Raw genomic sequence first — 22,685 nt, 5'->3', positions numbered from 1 at the left:
TTCATTGGGTCGTTGATTGCGAGAATTGAGGAGACGTTCGGCTTGTTCTCTCCGGTCAGCGCTACCATGCGTGTTCCGCAGCTGAGTGCAAAACACCGGCCAGGTTGTCAGGGCAGCCTCGTGATTCTCGAACCAAATACGCGCCGAATCCTCCAGGTAGAAATAGACATACCGCAGTTTCCGGTGCTCGTCCCACTCGTTGGCGACGGTGACTCGATCGTATTGGTCCAGCCAGTCTTCAACGTCTTCGTAGGGCTCCCCATGGAAGGGCTTTGGCGTTCGGGAGGCTGGTAGCGATGGTGCTGGCGGAGTCACGGACGGTTCAGTCTGGCTTGCAGTTGTCACATATGCCATGGTTCTGGAGCGTTCCGGAAGAGGGCTGAACTGGGGTGGTAGGCCTAGTTGCCGCCGACTGCGTCAAAGGTTGGCTGTTTCTACTAAGGCGTCATTGTTGGGACCGAGATCTTCCTCGTGGTAACAGTGCATAGACTATTACCCAGCAGCTCCACCAGTGTCACGTTACAACGGAACTGAAACCTGCTGATAAGGGCACACAAGGACGTCAAACTGATTCGAACAACGGCAGCACGACTATTGTTTTTCTCTGCATGCGCATCTTTGTCCTCTTCTGAACAGCGGCACATACAAGCATGCTAGCATCTGTGGAAATAATAGTTTCAGAACTTGTACTAGGGGCAATATATTCACGTCACGTGATACCAAATTTAGTATATGTGTAGCTAGAAAAACGGCCGCGAGCACGCTATGAACATGGTATGTTGTCGTGTGCTTACAAGCCGAGCTTGTCGCGATTGTCATGTTTGCACCAGTCATATATTTCGTCGTCAGATGACGTCACGTAACACCAAATTGGGTATATGTGGAGCTAGCAAAATGGCCGCGAGGACATCATGGAAAGTCCAATATACTTCAATGTAGCGTTGACGCGCGCACACGCTGGGTACAGCGACGCTACGTTAGCAAAACGCAAGAACTTTACTGTCTGACACCAGGCGTGACCGACGCCAGCATCCGTTGGCGCGGCCAGAAGGCAACCGGCGGGAAATGCGACATGCTGCATATCGCGCCGATAGGTTACCCAGACAGCACTGCGTCTGCCCCTTTTTGTGACGAAGGGACGCCGGTTGCTTTGAAACACGCATGCATCAAAGCAACGCAGTGCTTCGCGTGCCTGCGAGTATTTGGTAGGACTCGTGACTGGCGTGGTAACGCCGGCGCAACGCAACGAAATGAACGCCGGCTAGCGCAAGCGCACCGCGGCACGTCGAAATGTATTGGCGCCTTGACTGTGGCATGTAGTCATGTTCTCACATGACAGACACACACACAATTATCATGTTTGCACCACTCACGTACCTTCGTTATCCATTAACGTCGCGTAATACCAAATTTGGCATATTGTCAAAATGCAGAAACAGCAGCAGTTGAATACAGGAAACTCACTTTAATTGTACCAGAACACTGGCAAACTGTTCAGAAGAGAACCTCGTCTTTTTTTTCTCGCTGCGCGTGTTTTTCGTTCTCTTGGTACTGAATATTCAATGTGGCATTTAACCCCTCCAGAGAGCAGCGTCCCGATGCTCTCCTACAAAGGACGGTGTAGTAGATGTACGGTGTAAATCAGTCCGACAAATAGGGCTTCATTGGCACAACGTGCACGATTTCTGGTTTTTGCTGGCGAGTTGTCGAGGGGTTGTCAGGAACGACCTTGTAATTAACGTCGCTCAGGCGTTGTAAAACTGTGTAGGGGCCAAAATACTTTTTCAGCAATTTTTCAGACAGTCCCCGGTGGCGGATCTGTTTGAAAAATCTGGGTATGGGTCTGGGTATGGAGATAGGGGATGCATCCCCTATCTCCATACTCAGACTTTGTCACTGGGCCGATAGATGACATGTCGGTGTCGCAGATTATAACGTTCGGCGTCGTAATTTTGCTGCTGGGTGATTCGGACGCGTGCAAGCCGCCTCGCTTCTTTCGCTCGTTGGGTAAAAGACGAAGCGGCCAAATCGATGTCATTGCAGACGTGCAGTAACATGGCGTCAAGCATCATCGTCACTTCAAGGCCATGAAGGAGACTGAACGGCGTTCTTCGTGTAATTTCTTGCTGCGCTGTATTATAGGCGAACGTGATACATGGTAGAATATCGTCCCAGTTTTTGAGATCCACATCAACGTACATACTCAACATGTCGGCAATAGTCTTGCTGAGGCGTTCTGTTAAGCCATTGCTTTGTGGATGATAGGAAGTGTCTTTCCGATGGGGTGTACCACTGAGCTCAAGCACTGTCTTCAGGAGCGCAGTCGTGAAAGTGGAACCTCGATCCGTTATTATGATTGTCGGAGCACCGTGCCTCAGGACGATATTTTCTACGAAGAATCGTGCGGTTTCAACGGCGGTGCCACTTGAGAAAACCTTTGTTTCCGCGTAGTGCGTAAGATAATCAGTGGTGACTATTACCCACTTGTTGCCTGCATGGGAAGTCGGATATGGTCCGAGGAGATCCATTCCAATTCATGCAAAAGGTACCGTGGGCACTTGAATCGGTTGTAATAGCCCAGCTGGTTTTAACGGTGGCGATTTTCGTCGTCGGCAATCGAGGCACGTGCGCACGTAATGCTTCACAATAATAGCTGGATGTCTCATTCTGTCCACAAATGACACTTCTCGGGTTTCAGTGTCAGGCCGGCAGACCTTATTGCCCCGAATACCGATAGCAGCCTGCTCAGGTGTTCCTCAAAGGTTTTTGAAAAAAAATGACGTCGTCCAGATAGACCAGACATGTCTGCCACTTAAGGCCTGACAGAACGGTATCCATCAGTCTCTGAAATGTTGCGGTGGCTGAGCACAATCCAAATGGCAAGACTTTAAATTTATAAAGCCCGTCAGGCGTTACAAAAGCCGTTTTTCTCTATCTAGCTCGTCGACCTCAATTTGCCAATACCCACTTTTGAGGTTCATTGTCGAGAAGTAGCGTGCATACCTCAGCCTGTCGAGTGAATCATCGATGCACGGTAATGGGTATATGTCTTTCTTTGTCACACGGTTCAGCTTGCGGTAGTGGACACAAAATCACAAGCTTCCGTCTTTCTTTATAACACACTACCGGCGATGCCCAAGGACTTCTTGACGGCTGGATGACGTCATCATCGAGCATTTTCTTCACTTGTTCCTGGATTGCTTCACGCTCTTTCGGTGCTACGCGGTATGGGTTCTGTCGTATTGGCCTTGCCGTCTCCTCCGTTATTATCCGATGCTTCGTCAGTGGCGTTTGACTGACCCTCGAGGTCGATGAAAAACAGTCTTTGAACTGGGGAAGAAGATCTACTAGACGCTGTCTCTGCGCTGGTGACAAATCCGAGCTTACGTCAATAGGTGGTGGGACTGACGTGGCTTGCGGCTCGTCCTGTTGTACTACACAGCACTCGCGGATTTCGGTGATCTCGTCGAAGTAGGCAACTGTAGTGCCTTGTGTAATGTGTCATCGCTCGTTGGTAAAATTCGTCAACAGAACCTCCGCTTCACCGTACACAACATTGACGATACTTCTGGCAATTGCAACACCACGAGACAGTAGAAGCGTCAATACTTGTTCAGCGATTCCTTCTCCAGTAATCTGCTCACTGCACGTGACTGAAACAAGGCGACACGATAATGAAGGTACGGTCACATAGTCAATGACTCGCAGGGATTTTCGGTGTAGCGCTGCGTTTTGATCCGCTGAAAAGGTCAGTACACCGTCCGGTATATTGATGATGGCACCATTTTCACGCAAGAAATCCATCCCCAAGATTGCCTGTTGGCAACATTCAGAAAGAATAACGAAAGTTGCGACACAGGATGCATTCCCTATCTTCATTCTTGCGGTGCCCTTTCCGGTAGGTGTGAGTAGCTGCGCTCCAGCTCCTCTAATCTGCGGCCCTGTCCATTCCATTCTAACCTTCCTGAGCGTGTCTGCCAAACTCTCACTCATTATTGAGAAGTCCGCGCCAGTGTCGGCCAATGCCATGACGTCATGTCCGTCAATCGTAATTGCAACTTCGGCAGTAACAACCCCATCTTTCATCGATTCATTGAAAATGTGTCTCTCTTCGCTCGGGAGTATTGGGGGATTTTCAGCACTTCGACAATTCGCAACCTTCCCCCCTGAAGTCGCTGCTTTTAGTTCAGTTTCCCCGGCGTGGACTAGGAGATCTCCCTCTCGGAATGTCAGCCGTGCTCCGTCTAGAAGATGGAAAATAACGCCCAAGAAAGGGTGAGCGCGACCGAAACCCAGGAGGAACATCCCGCGGGGTCATGACACTCGTGTCGACGTCAGGTGTTCCGTTGAAATGGCGCCGAGGAACCGTGGAAGGAAACCTTTATTACCCTGCGACGCGATACGGGCAATACCGAACGATGTGGCCTGCTTCCTCACAATGAAAGCACAGGGGCCTATGGTCAGGGGTACGCCAGATGTCAGTTTTGCGAAGTGGTGGCTGCCTCGGCGTCAAAGTTTCTCTGTAGTACCAAGGCGCTGTCGGCGGATGTTGCTGGTGGTACTGATGTGGTGTCGGCACGTTCGCTGGCTGTCGGCGGACTATGTGTGCATAGCTTGCCCTGGGAGTGCTCGTGTTCGGCTCAGGAAGCGAGAACGCTTGCCTGATCTCCTGGCGTACAACTTCCGTTACTGAGGCGATCGCGCAGTAATTCGGTTTGGCGACGAGCTTCTTGACTTCTTGTTGTACGATTTTTCGTATTAGTTGGCGCAAATAACCTTCGTTGGGTGTTGTTGCTGTGGTCGTGGCTGCCACGCTGATCGGTGCACTGTGGGTTGGGCGGTCATTTTGGCGATAAAGTAGATGCAGAGCGCGTTCGATAGATGTCTCCTCCTTGGAGAATTCATTAACACTTGTAGGTGGGTTTTGTACGAGACCAGCGAAGAGCTGCTCCTTAACGCCCTGCATGAGGTGGATACCCTTTTTGGCTTCAGGCATATTAGGATCTGTTCGACGAAAGAGCTGCGCCATGTCCTCAACAAAATTGTAGCGGATTCGTTTGATTTCTGAATCCGTGACTCGAGAAGACGCTGTGCGATTTCTCGTCTTTTGGTGCTCGCGAACGTGTAGAGGAACTTCTGCTGGAACTCGTCCCAAGACCACCACGCACGATTCGTGAACCATGTTCGGGCTCTGTCTTGAAGCGGAAAATAAACTTAGCCAAATTTCTGTGTGGTGTTCCACCCGTTAACATTCGCTGTGTGCTCGTATTCCTCGAGCCAGTCATCTGCGTCCTCATATGCGTTTCCGTGGAAGTCAACCGGAAGTCGAGGGTTCAAAACAGTCACCTGTGTCGTGCTTGGGCTGGACATGTTGGAGCCAGTGCTTCCAGGCGCCGTCAAGCTTTCTGGCACGGTCACGCTTACCGGCAATGGAGCGAACTCCGGGCTCAGGCCTAACAGGCGGCGGCTGCTGCGGTGAACGGGGGTGTCGATGCGCGGAAGTCTTTCTGGACTAGATGCGGGGCTGTTGTCAGGCGTCCAGAAAATGTACCCAGCGCCTCCACCAGTGTCACAATGCAGAAACAGCAGCAGTTGAATACAGTAAACTCACTTTAATTGTACCAGAACACTGGCAAACGGATCGGAAGAGAACCTCGTCTTTTTTCCCCTCGCTGCGCGTGTTCTTCGTTGTTCTCTTGGTGCTGCATATCCAATGTGGCGATATGTGAAGCTACCGAAACAGCCATGGGCGCATCATGAGTGTGGCATGTAGTCATGTTCTTACATGACATGCATGTGGTAATTATCATGCTTGGATGTGCCATTTACCTATCTCGTCCATTCGCGTTGCGCAATGCTGAGTTTTGTACATGTGAAGCTAGTGAAACGGCCGCGAGCGCATCAAGAGCGTAACCTGTAGTCATGTTGTTACATGACAAGCATCTGATGTTTATCATGTTTGCACCAGTATCATACCTCCGTCATCCATTCACGTCCCGCGATGCCATATTTGGTGTAAGTGAAGCTAGCTAAACTGCCGCTAGTGCATCATTAGCGTGGCATGCATCATGTTGGTACATGACACTAACCTCATCATTATCATGTTGCACCAGTCACATACCTTCATCATCCATTCACGTACTGTAATACCAAGTTTGCTATATGTAATGCTAGCGAAACGGCCGCGAGCGCACCATGAGCGTGGCATGTAGTCATGTTGTTACATGACACACATGTCATGATTTTCATGCTAGGGTCTGCCGCTTGTGTTCACCGTGGAATCATGTCATACCATACCAGTTTTGCAACATGCTAAGTGAATGGAACCACCGCAAGAGCTGCAGGGCCATTTAATGTAAACCATAATATTCATGACATACCTGTCATGATTTTCATGTTACGACTAGTCAAATATGTTTTTCATAGAGTCATGTTATGCCTACGAAGTTTGGTGTTGATACCATTATCGAAACGGCCAGGGGAACTAAAAGTCGTCGGCGGATAGATAGATAGATAGATAGATAGATAGACAGAAAGATAGATAGATAGATAGATAGATAGATAAATAGATAGATAGATAGATAGATAGATAGAAAGAAAGAAAGATAGATCGATAGATACGCTCGAAGTCGCCGAAGCTCGCTAAGAAAGGCTTCGCATTTAAAAGCAAGGGAGGTGATAGCTGCACACCGCTACATCGACTGTTCGCCAGGCTCATCACCTGCTCCTTCAAGGAAGAACAGTATGTTATACACTTGAAGGTAACCCTTGAATTGTCTGATATTGAGCTATAGGATCCAGGAGGGTGACTTGCGCGCTGTTTGTGAGATGCGGTGTTTTCGTGAAAACGGCAGTGTTCGCCGTTACTACGGGTCACACCGTTGGAACGCACAGCGAATACGTTACCGGTAGAGATATTTTTACATATACAGATAAAGCATATACTACAGGCGTTTCTAGTACACACTAATAAGAGTGCCTCTATTTAAAATCGCCAAAGTGTCAAATGACGATGTAAACCAGTATGCACTTTCCTAATACACTACATTCCATCTCTTCACGTAACTCAAGTTTCTCCTGCTATTCATAAAAAGGCTACGAACGCAGCTGACACTATTGCAATTAATAAATTACCCATGCTGCTATCCTTCTACCAATCATGGTTCGCGCAGATACGTGAGAGTGAATCCTCGCGTATTAACGGCAGTATTGTGCAGTCTATTAGAAACGCTGATACACGGGAGTCTCGTGCGCTGCCGTGGTACACTAAAAAGATCCGAGAGTGTGATGTCCGGTTGGAACTGGTTCGGTACCCAGGGCGCGACGCATGTGCCACATTACTCTCTTTCAATAAAGGCTCCTCCTCCGCCAACTTTTCACATGCCGTTATGCGAACATCTCTTTTCAGCACGTAGCCTCGCGGAGGAAAGCCTGTTAATGTTAGCACTCATTTCACAGTTTAGCTGCGAGAAAGACCACCGAAAACGCAAAAGAACGACGATGAAGGCACAATCAATGACACACAGTCACCAGTCGTTTTCGCAGGTTTTTCTCGCAGGTAAACATGAATTATCAGGCCCAGTTCTTCGCGCTTCTATCTCGGTAAAATATTTCGCGCAGTGTGCTGGCATATTTGCCCTAACTACGAAAGCAAGGCCGCTCAAACATGACACACGAATGTATGACCGGTGGCTGGAGAAACTCATGTTTTCCAACCAAAACCAAAACACCGGTAGAGGGCACTACCTGTGCCATTACTGCTCATGTGCAGTAGTTGTCCCGCAAATGGTCAATTGAAAAATTTCGACAAAGTGGGAGGTTTGAACTTCCCGAACCCGTTGCTTGGCTGCTCGTCACTATGCAGTCATCTTCAATGTAGCGCCACGACACTGGCCGTTTTAAATCGTTACAATACCTTGGTTGACGACGTCCTGCACGACGCAGGCGGCTACCGCACTGCATTTTTCGCTGATCTGGGCAGCCTTGCTCCACTTCCGGGCGGCGATGTCGTACTTTTCTACGCTCTGTACAACGGCCGTTCCTATTAAAGAGATATGCAAGTATGTTTATCGGTTTTAACTAACATCAGACACCCTTACTTGTAATCAGCGAGTTGACGTTATGCGCGGTAAATCGGCAAAATTTATCACACATTGAAACTCAATGACTCCCGTAGCGCGGGAAAAATATGCAACGAAAAACCAATCGTCTTCTATAGGTGTGTCGGAATTCTTATTTTTGCCGAATATTTCCCGCCACTGACATGGTTTTAGGTTTCCGGTAACGCAATGAGCATCAAACGTGACGACAATGAACGAGGCGGAATTTGATAGAGACAAGTACAATTGCACCTATTGCTGTACATTAAGGGCAAATCGTATTTTCTTTACTTCGTTTCAACGATAGTGTGGCGCAGAATTTTCCGGATGTTTTTTTGTTGCACAAGTTGGCTGAAGATGCCGTAACCAGTGCCCTTGTGTAGTCAAGTGCTTCGGTAACATATGAATCTTTAACATTATGGATAAAGTGGCACCTTTAACACGAAATTGCCTTATACTGGGGTCCAATAAGATTTTACACTAATTCCGTCCTGAATGCTTGAGGTCAATGAACTTCACAGGAATAGATTACAAAAAAAATCACCCACGATTACGATACTACTTAATGCAAATTCTGAGCCGAGCTTCGCGTTGGGGAATTAACGCCAACCTTGCTCGACGTATTGGCTATCCGCAGTTGTAGCAGCGTAGCAGTTCTTACATATTGCCGCTGCAACTGCCAGCGCTCGAGTAATACAAACGGTGCTCTGTGCAATTGCAGGCATCGCGAACGAAAAGAAACGTTGACAAACCCATTACAACAAGCCAAGGCAGCCGCCGTGTGGCGCCAGCCCTGCATGCGCACGAAGAAAAGACACAGACCATATGGATGGAGGGAATGGTGATCAGAGGAGTGAAGCATCCACCCGGCTGTCTTTCCGTCCTCCTGTCCATCCATCCATCCATCCATCCGTCCGTTCCTATCACGCTAAAGCACACATCGAACGAACGAACGCTACGCCATACTTATCCTTCACTCCGTCAATATGCCGTGGCTACGTCGGATGGATCGACAACCAACCCGGTCTGGCTATAAAGAACTTCGCTCCTAATAAAGTGAGGTAACGTAAAGGCCAGTAACTCGTAATATTTAAAGACTCCTCTTTCACTCACTTTCATCCTCGTTCGTTGTCTCGAATACGCCGAAGCCGCTCAACTACTACACTATAGCTGAGCGCAAGATCAGGAGCTCAAAGACTGGGTTCCAAAACTACAAGACGCAAGATTGTGGTTTCTTTGTGTTGTATAAAGGACAGACGCTGAGCTCGTCATTTATATGCTTTAGGAGATTGGTGGAGTCATCGTCAGCATGTGCGACGCAAAAATAAATCATCACGCGTTGAAGTCACGTATAGCGGCACAGGTCACCAATACTTGTAACTTTAGAGACGTCATGTAACGAGACTTCACATAATCGCAGGACATCTTCACTCAGTCAAAGATGGACTGATTTCCGAGGCATCGTAAGACCACGCGAGGTGCAAAAACTATTCATGAAGCTGTGTGGGTTCAACACAGTATACTAAAAAAAAATATGAAGACAATCGCTTTTGCGTGGGAGTCACGTGATGAAAACGAATGAGAGACCACATGAGTTTTTTAGGTCCATTTACTCAGAGGCCGTAGCCGCGTCAATTTTTTTCTATTTAGATCACACGAACGCAAATGAAAGTCAAAAACATATTGTATAGTTCTGTTACTGTCGCTTCTTTGTTACGCATGCATAGAAAAAATACTAGTGGCTTTGAAACAAAGCTTACCGTCGTAGCCGCCTATGGTGTAGATGCAACCTTCTAGTACGACGGCTGCGAAGTTGCTCTTGGCTTGGGGCATGGTGGGCAAATTGGTGAACCGATCTGCCCTCACGTCGTACTGCGTCACTAAAAAATGTGAATGAATGGATAATGAGCGAAATGCGTGAAAGAACGCTTGACTCCGCATTACAAAATAAAGGCATCAGGCAAATTAACTTAATAACTGAACTATTTGGAGGCCTCTTTACAGATGCGATACGTCTCAGGTGAAAAAAAAAGTGTGCTTCAAGCGTAACCTGGTCTAGCTGTAATTTCACTCATAACCTGCTAAGCCTAACCCTGCTACTACAGTTACTTAATATATAATGAGGCGAAACGCGTTGGCAGGTTGTGGAATCGTAATTGTAGCGTTCTAAGTCACAGTAGTTGTGGTTCTTGGCGATGTATACATACATACGTGCACACGGGTAAGGGCTACTCATTCAACTGGAATGTGGGGAACTCTCCACTGACCATATCGTCAACCTTACCACCAACTGCCACAAGAATATACGCTTACGGTATTTCCCTAAAGTATTGTAACTAAGTCGCTTATTTGTGTTTTTAGCTGCTGAGAGTAAGATATCGCCAAACTTTGCTTTAGAAATAGTCTGGACTGGCGTGCGGAATGTTTTAAAGCACAACCGGTTAGATACGGACAGAGACGTGACACAGCGCTGACCTCACAACCGAAATTTATTTACAGACGTTTTGTAACGCCGATGCCCCAGGTGACACACTGCTGGAAGGACCTGTGGTACAATAAACTTGGTCCAAGTTGGCCATGCACCAAGGGTAACTTTTCTTGTTCGAATGATGGTATGCGTAACGGACACATGGGACGTACATCTGTACTTGCAATGCAATCCGTCCCCGTTTTCGAAGGTGCGCGGCGTATCTACGCCCGATCCGTTCTTGACTGGCGATGTTGATTGCAGCTGTTTGAAGGAAGGTATTGTTCTCTTTGCAGACTCGGGGATGAAGCTTCCAGGTCCGGACCGGAGACGTCATGGTACGGTTCTACTCGCAGATCCTCCGCTAAACTATCGTAGAAATGAGGAAGACCTCTTGTTACCTGGCAAAAGTGTTGCGCCGCATTTCCGACGGAGGTGGAAATGTTGTAGGCCCGTGTGCTCAGATTTGGGCGCACGTTAAAGAACCCCAGGCGGTCGAAATTTCTGGAGCCTTCCACTACGGCATCTCTCATATTCATACAGTGGTATTGGGACGTTAAACTTCACAAATCAATCAATCAATCAATCAATCAATCAATAAATCAATCAATCAATCAATTAATTAATGATTGAATCAATCAACCAATCAAAAGCGTTGCGCCACGTAAGAAAGAGCAATAGATTGATGACTTGTGCACTTGTTATTGAATTTAATGAAAAATGCTTTGGCTATTTCACGCGTGCACTGATTATGTCTGGATGTTTTCTGCAAGTAAGGCACACACCTGCATGACCTACAATGAGCTGCCAAATGAGACGTGAATGCAGCAAGCACCCGATAGTGTCGCTCATGCTCTCGTAAGCGCACGTTTGTGCAACACCCCGTTTGATCTACATATTGACAGACGCAAGACAGTGGAATGGAATAAACCACACCAGTAGCGCAAGGTCCATATCTGTGGACATGACTAGAAGACACATTTGTTTCCTTTCCCTGGCTGCTGGCACAACGTTTTATCCACTAAAGCACACACATTACCCACACTAATACGTGCTCAGAACAGCACGTTTAGGCCATAACGAACAGCAGCGTTTTTGAAACCACGCACAGTTCTGTGTATGTATGAGCTAACTGCATGCTACTTATTGCTGCTAACTTCATGGGCACTAGACATTTTTTTTGAAACGAAGAAAATCACGTCAATTGGAAAGCCAGAATTTGCAAGGTGAGAAACCCGTGCAATGCATGCGCCATAAGGTGCTCACATGACTTTTGAAGAGTGGCACCGAGCCCAGTGGACGCAATTCCTCTCTTTACGGTTTATTATTGGCCAGAATTAAAATGAAAGATTGGCTTTACGGATCTGGCTGTGATCCCTGACAAACGTAATCCTTGACGAAAGCCCGTCTTAAATTTAGAAACTCTAACTTATCGTTTTTCGGCAGCTCCAAAGTGAATTGCAGTCCCATCCCACATTCCTTAAAAACCTTCACAAAATTCACAACCAGCATAGAGCAAATGTTAGGGTCCAGTAGAAATATGATGTCGTGGTTGTTGATGCACAGCTATCAAATATAGACACATTGATCAGCGCACACGTGAAATGGCTGAAATATATTTTATTAAATACAATAACGAGTGCATAAATTATCCATCTATCACTATTTTAGACAGAGTTAACATAACTACCTGTTAGACATGACATAAATCATGTTCTGTTGTAACACACATCCACATGCACACAATTTCGATGAGTCAGTGTTTCCTATGCATGTTCTTTTCTTTTCCAAATAAATTTCAGCTGTGAGTTCAGCGCTCTGTGCCTCCTTTGTCTGTATCAAGCCCGTTGCGCTGTAAAATATTATACGATGAACATCCACCAACTTCCCCAACTCGTGATTCTGCTTCGACTATAATTATCAGTGACGAGTAATGTTGCTACGAGGTAACCTGATATATTAGTACTTATTACCGAATGCAAAATGCAAGGTATTTTTAGGTATCCTCTTCTACGACTTAAAGAACGTATATCTAGAGTCAGGGCCGGATTATCAGTGTGGAGGGCCCTGTTAACAATATGAGGGGGGGCCCTCGTGCCTCGCCACATTTCTTTCCCGCTTTATCATCTGGTCACGCTTGAGACTTGACAATTTTTAAATTTAGCTGCAAAGAACACAAGACATTCATTTTAAGTCTCTCTAGAGTGTTTTTTATTACCTGGGCGTTTTCTTTTTTGCGGAACACGTGCAGAGATTAGAGAGCTTTAGTATATCGGAAAACGCTTACGTTAGCGTTAGCGTGAGTCTCAGCGCTGGCGCTAAAACGAAACGTGCTGCCTGCCAAGTGGTGGCATTCTAGTACAGCGGTAGGCAATCCCGCAAACAAAAGCACCTATGGCGCCATCCAGTTATAGAAGCATTATATGTTCTGTAGAAACCTCAAGTGCGATACTAAATTGAGTTGACCCAGAGTCACCATTGCTGTGTACAGTGCCGCGTTTGATCAAGTGTTGCGTCTGACGGTCCGAAACAATTTGTTTTCTTTCGACATATGCCGAAATCGAGTAAGTCTCAAGACCCCTATTACCTGGCTCAGCTTGAATTATGGCTGCATTTGCCCCATTTCAAAACAATTAAGGAGTACAGCGTCGTCATCTCTGTGTTGCTACGGAAAGCATGAGTGAACCTTGTAGACACTTTGAAGCCTTCTGCACCCCAAATTGAGTGCGTATCTCCAAAAAGTAGTTCTCTTAGCTGCGGTATACCGCTGCCGAAGCCTCATTACTCAAATTTAAATCAAACATGACTAGTGTTTGGTAGTGAATGAGTTTAGCAATACAGGATGACGACTATAAAGATTCGAAGTAGACGGCTCTCGCTACAACAGGCACCGCCATCTTGTCCTACGTATACGGGATCTTTTGTGTACGTTATCATTGGACGCTATATGCCAGAAATATCGTTCGTATGCAAAAGTGCGGGCTAGGTTAACGTTCTGCACATGCTCAGTTTAGAGCACGTAACGCAAGTGTTAACGCTAAATCCTTGAGCTCGCTGTTTTCCGCTATACTAAGTCTCTCTATTGTCATTGTGATAATTACCAATATCAGGAGACACAAAGACATGGACAGCATTATATTTGTCTGGTTCGTGAGATCCTACTAATAGAAAGCTAAACTGTGCGAGAAGTTAAGACGAAAAGAAGGAATGCGTACCGCACTTAGTAGTGCAGTCCAAGAGCCGTGTGATTTTCTTCCGTTCGTCTTAAATCATAGCGTTGTTTACTCTTATTTCAAGAGAGCAAATAGTTCTTCAGGCGGCACCTTTGTGAAAAATAGCTCCCTCTATCTGATTCAGCTTCACTGATCAGATAGTGCACGCTTTGGTTGTCTGCGTGCGAGCACTAAGATAACAGGCGGGCCTTTGTCAGAAACTGTTCACGCGTACTTACAGTAATTACGCTGCCAAACGTCTACCTACTTTTTGTTTTATACAGCAAGAGACAGTTAAGCTGTTCTAAAGCTGAACTTCGATATAAAGCTATTATGCATATTGCATATGCCTACTGATCGCAGGTAATACAAATGGTTTAAACTTCAAGTATTTTCATTAGAAGAAGGGCTTTCGGAAAAGGTGGCGCCTATATAGATGAGATCTATGTACAACTTTTACAAAACGTTTTTAATAATGTTCACTTGAAAAATGACCACAAATATTTTCATTTATGCAGAAATCGTTCGCTATTAGGCATATAATAGGGTTACATTTCTGCAGTTATTGTCCGCTGACGGCCAGGTAGTGGATATGTGTTGTATATAGTTCCTTCGCACAACCTTTACCAAGGGATGGTTTCTTGAGCGCAATTTTAGAAAAGAAGGATGGCTTTACGCGAAGAAAAGCTGGTTAATATTGTTCGCAGTGTACTGTAGTAGCGGCTACTAACTTTTTGTTGACAATAAATTTATTAGCCATAATCATATTTGTAACTAAAAGTATTCGCCTAATTATCAAAATGTCAGCGAGGCAGATGTGCGTTTGCCTGAATGATATCTGTCTGTGCTACTTTCAGCAACGTACTAATTGCTTGGTCATTTTTTTTTCTCTAAGTAAAGAAAGCCCGTGAGATACGAAAAATAACACGAGACTAGATCAATGCATGCATCAGAAAGAAGCCCCTTAAAACAAGTTCGCTTTGAGAAAGTCAGTACCAGTGAAGGAAATCTAGAAAAAAAATCACAGCAATATCCACGAGGTGAATGATGACGTGTGGAGCGAAACAAATGAAGTTACGGACGCATGGACGGATGCATGAACTGACGCATGCACGGACGGCCACACATACGGACGTATACGCAGGTGGACACGCGGACAGAGGGACTGACGGACAGACGCACGGAAGCACGGACAGACAAACTGATGGACGCTTCACCCCACTCATCATCATTCACTTCGTGGATATGCTGAGACACCTTTTTTATTGACACGCAATGCAATGCAACTGGCTACGAAGACTACGACGACTACGACCACACGGTACATACAACCCACGAAATAAAGAGCCTCACCCCTAAAAGACGGATCACGCTATCTTCCGCTTCCCGTCCGAAGAAACGTACAGTCAGGCTGTAATCGCTCTAACAAGAACAGTCAACAAGCCGCGAATAGTTGGCGCGAGATGTGAATGATGACAGCGACCTACAGTCAAGTTGAAGTAACCCCTGCAAAAGTGCAACACATGTTGTTGGTACCCAACCCGTGCACTTGCCAATGTGCAAAACGCCGTCTCTGGAAACGGAAAAGAGGCGAAGTGGTTGCTTCCAGTGACACTATTTGAAGGGGCTGCTTTCTTTTGCGGGGGTGAGCACAGTGACGAGTTAATTTTCATATTTCGCGGGCTGTCTTTATTCACAAAAATGAGCACGTAATTAATAAAATGTTCGAAGTATTGATTGATCGATATGTAGGGTTTAACGTTCCAAAACCACCATACGATTATAAGAGGCGCCGTAGTGGAGGACTCCGCAAATTTTGACCACTTGGGGTTCTTTAACGTGCACCCAAATCTGAGCACACGCGTGCCTACAGCATTTCCGCCTCAATCCGAAATGCAGCCGCCGCAGCCAGGATTCGAACCCGTGACCTGCGGCTCAGCAGCCGAGTACCTTAGCCACTAGACCACCACGACGGGGTAATGTTGGAAGTCACACAGACAGATGTAATTTCAAAATGTGCACATCTGCCTCATTGACATTTTGATAATTAGGCGAATAGTTTGTGACTTACAAATACAATTAGTCTAATTGGGCAGCAGTCATTAACCACAATAGTAGCGGCTCCTTCAGTACAGTGGAAATTATATGCACTGGGTTCACTTCAAATAACATTGTTCTTCTTTCTTTTTAAATCATGCTGCCAGATAATTGGGACGGCATGTATAACCACCAAGCAGGAATTAAGACAGAACGGCAGTGCCAGAAGCGAAAAATCAAATCATTACTCCTTCGGAGTTCTTGCAAAATCAGGAAGTTCCATGCCATACAAATGGTTCATGGAGCGTTGTTTATATTATAAAGAAAGCATACCATAATATACCTACGCATTAGCTTAATATCGGTTATTATTTTCACTCAGCACTTTAAACAATATTTCAAGCAGGAACCACCATGTGCCTTCGCATTGCGCGTTGGACCATAGCTAGTTAAATCTTTGTCAGGATGCTATATGTCTCCATCCGCTGGATTAGCCCCTTCTTTCTACATGGTATTGCACGAGTAAAAGGTAACCACAGGCTGGAGAACTCTGAGCTAACAAGATTATGCACGTTATTCAACCAACAACCTCTCAGAAGGATGTATATTGATCATTGAAAAAGATAGTCTGTTTATATTACAGGAATCTAGCATGAGGGTCAAAATTTTTCGAAGAAAACAAAATATGTCATTTTTTCTGGCCCTTGGGCGGCCCCCGAACACCGGAGGGCCCGGTTCATTTGAAGCCTTTGAACCCTGGATAATCCGCCCCTGTCTGCAGTGAGCAACGAGTGAGAGGCTTACGAATGTTGACGCGGGTGGTGCCGTTGAATCCACCAAGAATGTAGATAATGTCGTTGTGGGCGAGCATCTTGTGGCCACTGCGCTTCCAGGGCAAGGACTTCACTTGGGTCCACAGGTCGGTCGACGGGTCGTAAAACTCTACAGTGTCCAACACCGCGCGACCTGTGAAGCCGCCCGCACTGCGATAGAATGTGTTATCGTAAGCGTCAGGATTATCGCCCCCACAATCACCATCAAGACTGACTGTGCTTTATTTAGGGAAAAAGCCAACGTCCATGTTTTTACAAACAACCCGGTTGTGTGCTGCTCCAGCCACAATTACTGAAAACGTTTCTTTTTCATCTGCCAAACTAACTTTCTGGCTTCCACGCGGAAGCTACATGCCATGAATACATGCCACGCTCATGATGTGCTCGCGACCGTTTCGCTAGCGTTACATATACCAAATTTGGTATTACTGAATGTGAATGGATGACGAAGGTGTATGACAAGTGCAAACATGATAATCATGGCATGCGTGTCATGTAACAACATGACTACTTGCCGCGCTCATGATGCCCGGGCGGCCGTTTCGCTAGCTTCACTTATACCATGTTTGGTATTACGGGACGTGAATGGATGACGAAGGTATGATACTGGTGCAAACATGATAAACATAAGATGCATGTCATGTAACAGCATGACTATATGCTACGCTCATGTTGCGCTCGCAGCCGTTTTGCTACCTTCACATGTACCAAATTTGGTATAACGAGACGTGAATAGACGAAGAAGATAAATTACACGTACAAACATGATAATTACGATAGGCGTATGATGTAAGACATTTTTTACATTCTGCGCTCATAGAGTGGTCGTGGCCCCTTCGCTAGCCACGTATACCAAATTTGGTATTACGTGACCGTGATGAACGACGAAGGTAAGTGACACGTCCAAACATGATAATCATGACATGCGGCCCATGTAAAAGATGACTGCATGCTACGCTCATAGAGCGCTCGCGCTAGCACCACATATACCGCATTTGGCATCACGTGACGTGATTAGAAGACGAAGGTGAATGACACATCTGAACATGACAATCATGACGTGTGTGTCATGTAAAGTATGACTAGATGATATGTGTATAGCGTGCTTGCGGCCGCTTCGCTAGCTCCAGATATACCAAATTCGGCACCGCATGACGTGAATAAACGGCGAAGCTAAATGAAGCGTTCAATTGTGATAATTAGGACATGGAAGTTATGTACTGTATAATTCATGTCCACCTCATAAATCTGTGGTGATTTCAAAGTGACATATCAAACTTCCTCACTCGTGCTTCGCATATCTTCTATTCCCACAGTACGTGGGATATACCGAGTTTTTTTATGTATGAACCGTAGCGAAGAGGAGCAGATTTATCAACACTCTAATGCAAAATTACTCGAAAAAGAAGTAACGGAGTCCAGTAGGCGCGCGCGATGAATGGATGAACCGTTGAGAACTAACCACAGAGGGATGCGTTCCGCGTGCAAAACACTTAGTCTCCAAAGGGATGAACCACGTGGGAGGTACACAAACCACTGTCGAGGGTGGTGGTGGTGAAAACATTTAATAACCAATAAATGGTTACAGAGAGGTGATTGGGTTGGGGCCTTATTGGCCTCCTACCCTCACAGCACTAGGTGGAACCCCTATTCCGGGGCTCCATTGGCAAGCAACGCCGCCCGCGCACGTTGAACCAGAGCCTCTTGGGCCTTCAGGTCTTGACAGCCGAGCAGGGCCGCCTCCAAGTCCTCTCTCGTGGGATTGGGGTTGGGGGGGATAGATGGATTAGACTGGCACGCCCAGACGATGTGAAAGGTGTCAGACACCTCACCACAGAACTGGCACGTGCCATCAAAGGATGAATTGAAATGTTTTAGCACCGCCGGGCACAGTACAGTATTGGTAAACAGTTTTAAAAGGAGGCGCTCGTCAGCGCGATGCAGTCCCTTACAAGGGTCTGGATAGCGCCGGTGCTCCTCCTTGTAGTAATTGGTAATATCTTTGAATGAAAGGGCCGAATTGTAAGCCGTCCTTCTCTCCCTTCGCTTAGTCTTTCCCTTTATTTTGCTGGTGATGGTGTGTGTTCCATCGCGCTCAGAGAGCTTGACGATCTAGGGATTAAAGCACTGCACGGGCCGTTTTTGTTGGGCCCAAGCCCTGCCCAGCCCAAAAACATTCGGCTCCGGCCCGCCCGATCCCGGCCCGGTGTTTTCAAATACTGGCTGTACCCGGCCCGGGCACTAAACGCATGAGCCCGGTCCGCTTCAGCAAGTTTTGCCTTGAACATAAACGTGCCACTGTCCAGTCTTCGGTTATTGTGAAGATATCTTTCTCACTCAAGATATATTATAGTTAATGTTTTGAAACTTCTTCAAGTGTCGCGACGTTTTACAGGCATACTCTCTGTACGTTCAGTTAAAAACGCACATAACACTTTTGAAAAATGTTTGCAGGGTAATATAACACATAATTGTACTCATAGCTGGCTGCCTCATGTACGCAGTGCTAACAACACAATGTTGTTTTTGAATTTAGAAAAACAATTACAAGATATACTGCCCCCATGAAGTGAAAAAATGTCGGGCCTTTATATTGTGAGTCTACATAAATTGCATGCGAGCGTAGAAAGTAAGAAATCTCCGGCAAACTTCATTGAGTATACAACACAATAAAAAAAACGCTCTAGCTACTTCTGGGAGGAATACACCAGGCTGGACAGCGTTACATAAATTAAAGCTATCGTGTTGGCTTCTCGCTTGCCTTTAACGTACACTGCGTTTTCGAGCTCAACGCAAGGAGGTTATTTTCCCCATCCTTATTCTCCGAGTCGCCGCCACCACCGTTCCATATTCTGTCAAAGCGACCCACACCGGTAGCAAGCGAGCCACCATCCTTGTTGTTCTCTGAAGACGCCTATTTTGTCATTTTCACGTGACGGCCTTCGATCTTTGAAATTGTTATGTCCTTGTGGGAAAATCTTTGTGGAGCCTTTATTTACGCTTAGTGTAGTGCCGTTTATAATATGGCATGCATTCAAACACTCAAAAAACAAACAAGCCTCTGCCCCACTACCCTTCTTCGTCTCTTCAGTTTGTGTCACGCGCAAGTTTCTCCCACCACGACAATTTCACTAATCTTTCCCTAATATTCTCTGCAGGCAGCCTTTTACAGTCCGTGTCATCCTTTCACAAATTCTCCCTACAACAAGTATGACGTTACAATTTTCACCCTAATTGCACGAGTTTAAGCGAAATTTTATAATAACGTGTTTCAGAAGCCGTGACTTCAGTTCATTACTATCTGTCATGAGCGTTATTTCCTCATCAGAATATAAAAATCTGCACGATAAAACGACAGAAAGCCTTCACAGATGCGTTAGCTTCAATTATACTTCAAATGTGTGCACTGTTCTAACTGGCACACATTTAATGACTTTCACGGTAGTCTCCTCTCGCAGCCACAGGCACAATGTTGACATTGCTGACTTGAAGCACCTTCGATCGGGACATACTGCTTTTTTTTAAAGATGTAGTTGCTGATGAACCATTCAGTCTAAATCGCGTGCATGCATCAAAATAACAGCACACTTGTTTAACACGTGGGTGACATGTTAGTGACCAGAACAGTTTACATAGCCCAGTGAGAGTGCCATCAACGCCACCATCACGACGGCGCTGATGCATGTCATCCGCATTGAGGCGTGCGTAATGCTGGTATTTCGGCAGCTATTTAGGTCAGTTGCCACCTTCTGGAGCTATCACGTTGTCGAAGGGAGAGCTGACGCCGAGGGCCTGTCTTCAACTGCCTGTTCAAGTTGGAAATTTTAAGGTACTTTTCTGCTCCTTCGAAGAGGTGCCATAAACAGCTGTGGTTCTTATCGTACCTGTTTCGCCGATTATTTCTGACAGGTCATCAGTGGTGATCTTCTTCACATGTCCGTTTTTCTTGTGTGACTTCATACTTTGTACACAAGGATGAACTGTTCTTTTCTTCAAAGAAATGGCAACACTGTCATGATACTACGCTGATGTCTATGGCAGCGCAACTTCATCGCAACCATTTCGGAAATCGATGGCTTCTTTGAACCCTCTTATGTCGATGTCTTGCTTCGGGCACGTCTTTCCTGCCGTACAACTGGTATCTAACTCTGAAGGCCCTTGTGACGAGTTAGAGAAGTTCTTCTCCTGAAAGACCTCTGTTCGCAGGACGCAGATGCGAGAGCTCGAATACTGCCGACTTTGCTCCTAGACTGATATATGGTCCTTGAAGAGGCCACTTCGTTTTCGTGTTAACGGGGAAACACTCTGTTATCCGACACTCAATGAAGTTCGCTCTCAGTTGGCATTACTTGCCGCAATCGGCCTGACCCAATCAGAAGGCTTACTGCGGTTGCACAAGGGACGCTTTGAAAACAACTGCATCCGCCAATGGTTTAACTTCTGTGCTGATGACTTCGTGAAGACAATTCGTCATTGAAGATTCACAGATGTCGCCGCAAATGAAATGAATGACGGCCGCTTCTATCTGCACAAATTTCAGCAGTAATTACGGAAACTGAAACACTCACTTTTATTCAGTGGAAATCGTTAGTCGAGTCAAATGGGTGAATGAAATTTCTTCCTACGAATAGTCTATAGCCACTTTGAAGTTTTCGAAGGGTGCACCTACTGGTAATCACAGCGGATCGATGAAATTTGCCTAATTTTGCCCATGAAACCAAAATTAACGCGCTGATTGAGAAGGTAATTGTTTTAAATTGTGCAACATTTTAGTTGTTTTAATTTATTTCTGTATTTATTGTTTGTACACATCTGAAGATGCATTCGGTCAAAGTATATAAAGGCAACGTCGCATGTAGCATGCATATGGCTTCTTTTTGTAATTTCAAAATAATATAGGACACATTTCTTAACACTCTACATATGATACCCGGGCCTGATACGGGTCTTACTCAGGCCCGGGCCCAACCTGAGCCCGAAGCTCATGGGCCCGAGCCCTGCCAGGGCCCGTGGGTTTTCGGGCTGGCCCGGGTCCGTGCAGTGCTCTACTAGGAATTGCGCCGCGGGGCTTTGTGCGTACGTTTGGATGAGCGTGCGCTTCTGCTTTCACGTTTCGCCGCACCCATGAAGTCTGGAGCAGGTCTCGACACGTCGCCACGCCGCGCTCTATATCTCTGGCTTAGTCAAGATGGTCACGACCAACTCGCGACACCACCAGTTGGGAATGCAGGCCATTATGGCTACCGAAACGACAGCAGGCCTATCGGAAACATTACTTCAGTCTGACTCAGGGCAGAAATCAGTGCTGGATTTTTTCACAAGTAGGTGATCATTCTATATTCTGCCGTACTTGTTGGGTGTGTGATACGGATCGCGCTTGCCGGCAACGTGCTTGTATATTGCATACACGAAATGTACCGCGAATATCGGCTGTGGCGTCTGTAGTTCGTCTGTGCTTTTTGACCACTCGGGAATTGGCCCCCATTGCCCTCGGCCACCCGGACGCTCGTTCATTGACTGCTCGCCTGTCTTCGCCGCCGTGATGAGCTCCGGGCTGACGATACTGGGCGGAGACCTTGTCTATGTTTTGCGAGTCGTTCAAAACAAGTTGCAGTTGCTCGTAACGAGCTTGGTTGTTGTATGTGGCGCCCTGTAAGTGCACCGACACGGGCTGGCGGGGCTTTCGTAGCGTCGGAACCGAGTCTATTAAAATTGGTCGCCATTACAGTTGGCTTCCCCGTCAATCGGTCGCAAGCAGCTTGGCCCCGGCCGTTGGCGGCTGCCACGGCGGCGGACTCGCGTTTGCTCGCTGTACTCGCGCACTCGCTCGAGTTTGTGGAAAATGGCCCCATTGCCGTCGGTTTTTTAGGCACTCGCTTCACACCAACTCGGCGCTGTTCGTGGCGGTGGCCCAGCGTATGGTCGCTCTCCTGTTCGAGGTTCGCGGGCGGCAGACACTCCACGTGCAACGCCGTATTTGGTCTCGCTTTCGCTTGCTCGAGCTGAACGGCGGCGCTCGCTTAGAAGTCGCCGCCTT

General features: G+C 46.6%; 1 protein-coding gene across 1 annotated transcript in view; it reads right to left on the bottom strand.

The window, feature by feature from the left end:
* LOC142768738 (uncharacterized) overlaps nt 1–22,685 on the bottom strand; it is a 62,273-nt gene that overhangs the window by 20,177 nt on the left and 19,411 nt on the right. Inside the window, exons 2-4 of the mRNA XM_075870741.1 lie at nt 16,620–16,798; nt 9,860–9,979; nt 7,916–8,041 (exon numbers count right to left, since the gene is read on the bottom strand). Of these exons, the coding sequence (XP_075726856.1) occupies nt 7,916–8,041; nt 9,860–9,979; nt 16,620–16,798 (425 nt within the window). The remainder of the gene's footprint in view (nt 1–7,915; nt 8,042–9,859; nt 9,980–16,619; nt 16,799–22,685) is intronic.

The sequence above is a fragment of the Rhipicephalus microplus genome, chromosome 8 (assembly GCF_043290135.1).
Source record: "Rhipicephalus microplus isolate Deutch F79 chromosome 8, USDA_Rmic, whole genome shotgun sequence".
Lineage (NCBI taxonomy): Eukaryota > Metazoa > Arthropoda > Arachnida > Ixodida > Ixodidae > Rhipicephalus > Rhipicephalus microplus.
This window is presented reverse-complemented; position numbering and strand designations above follow the sequence as displayed.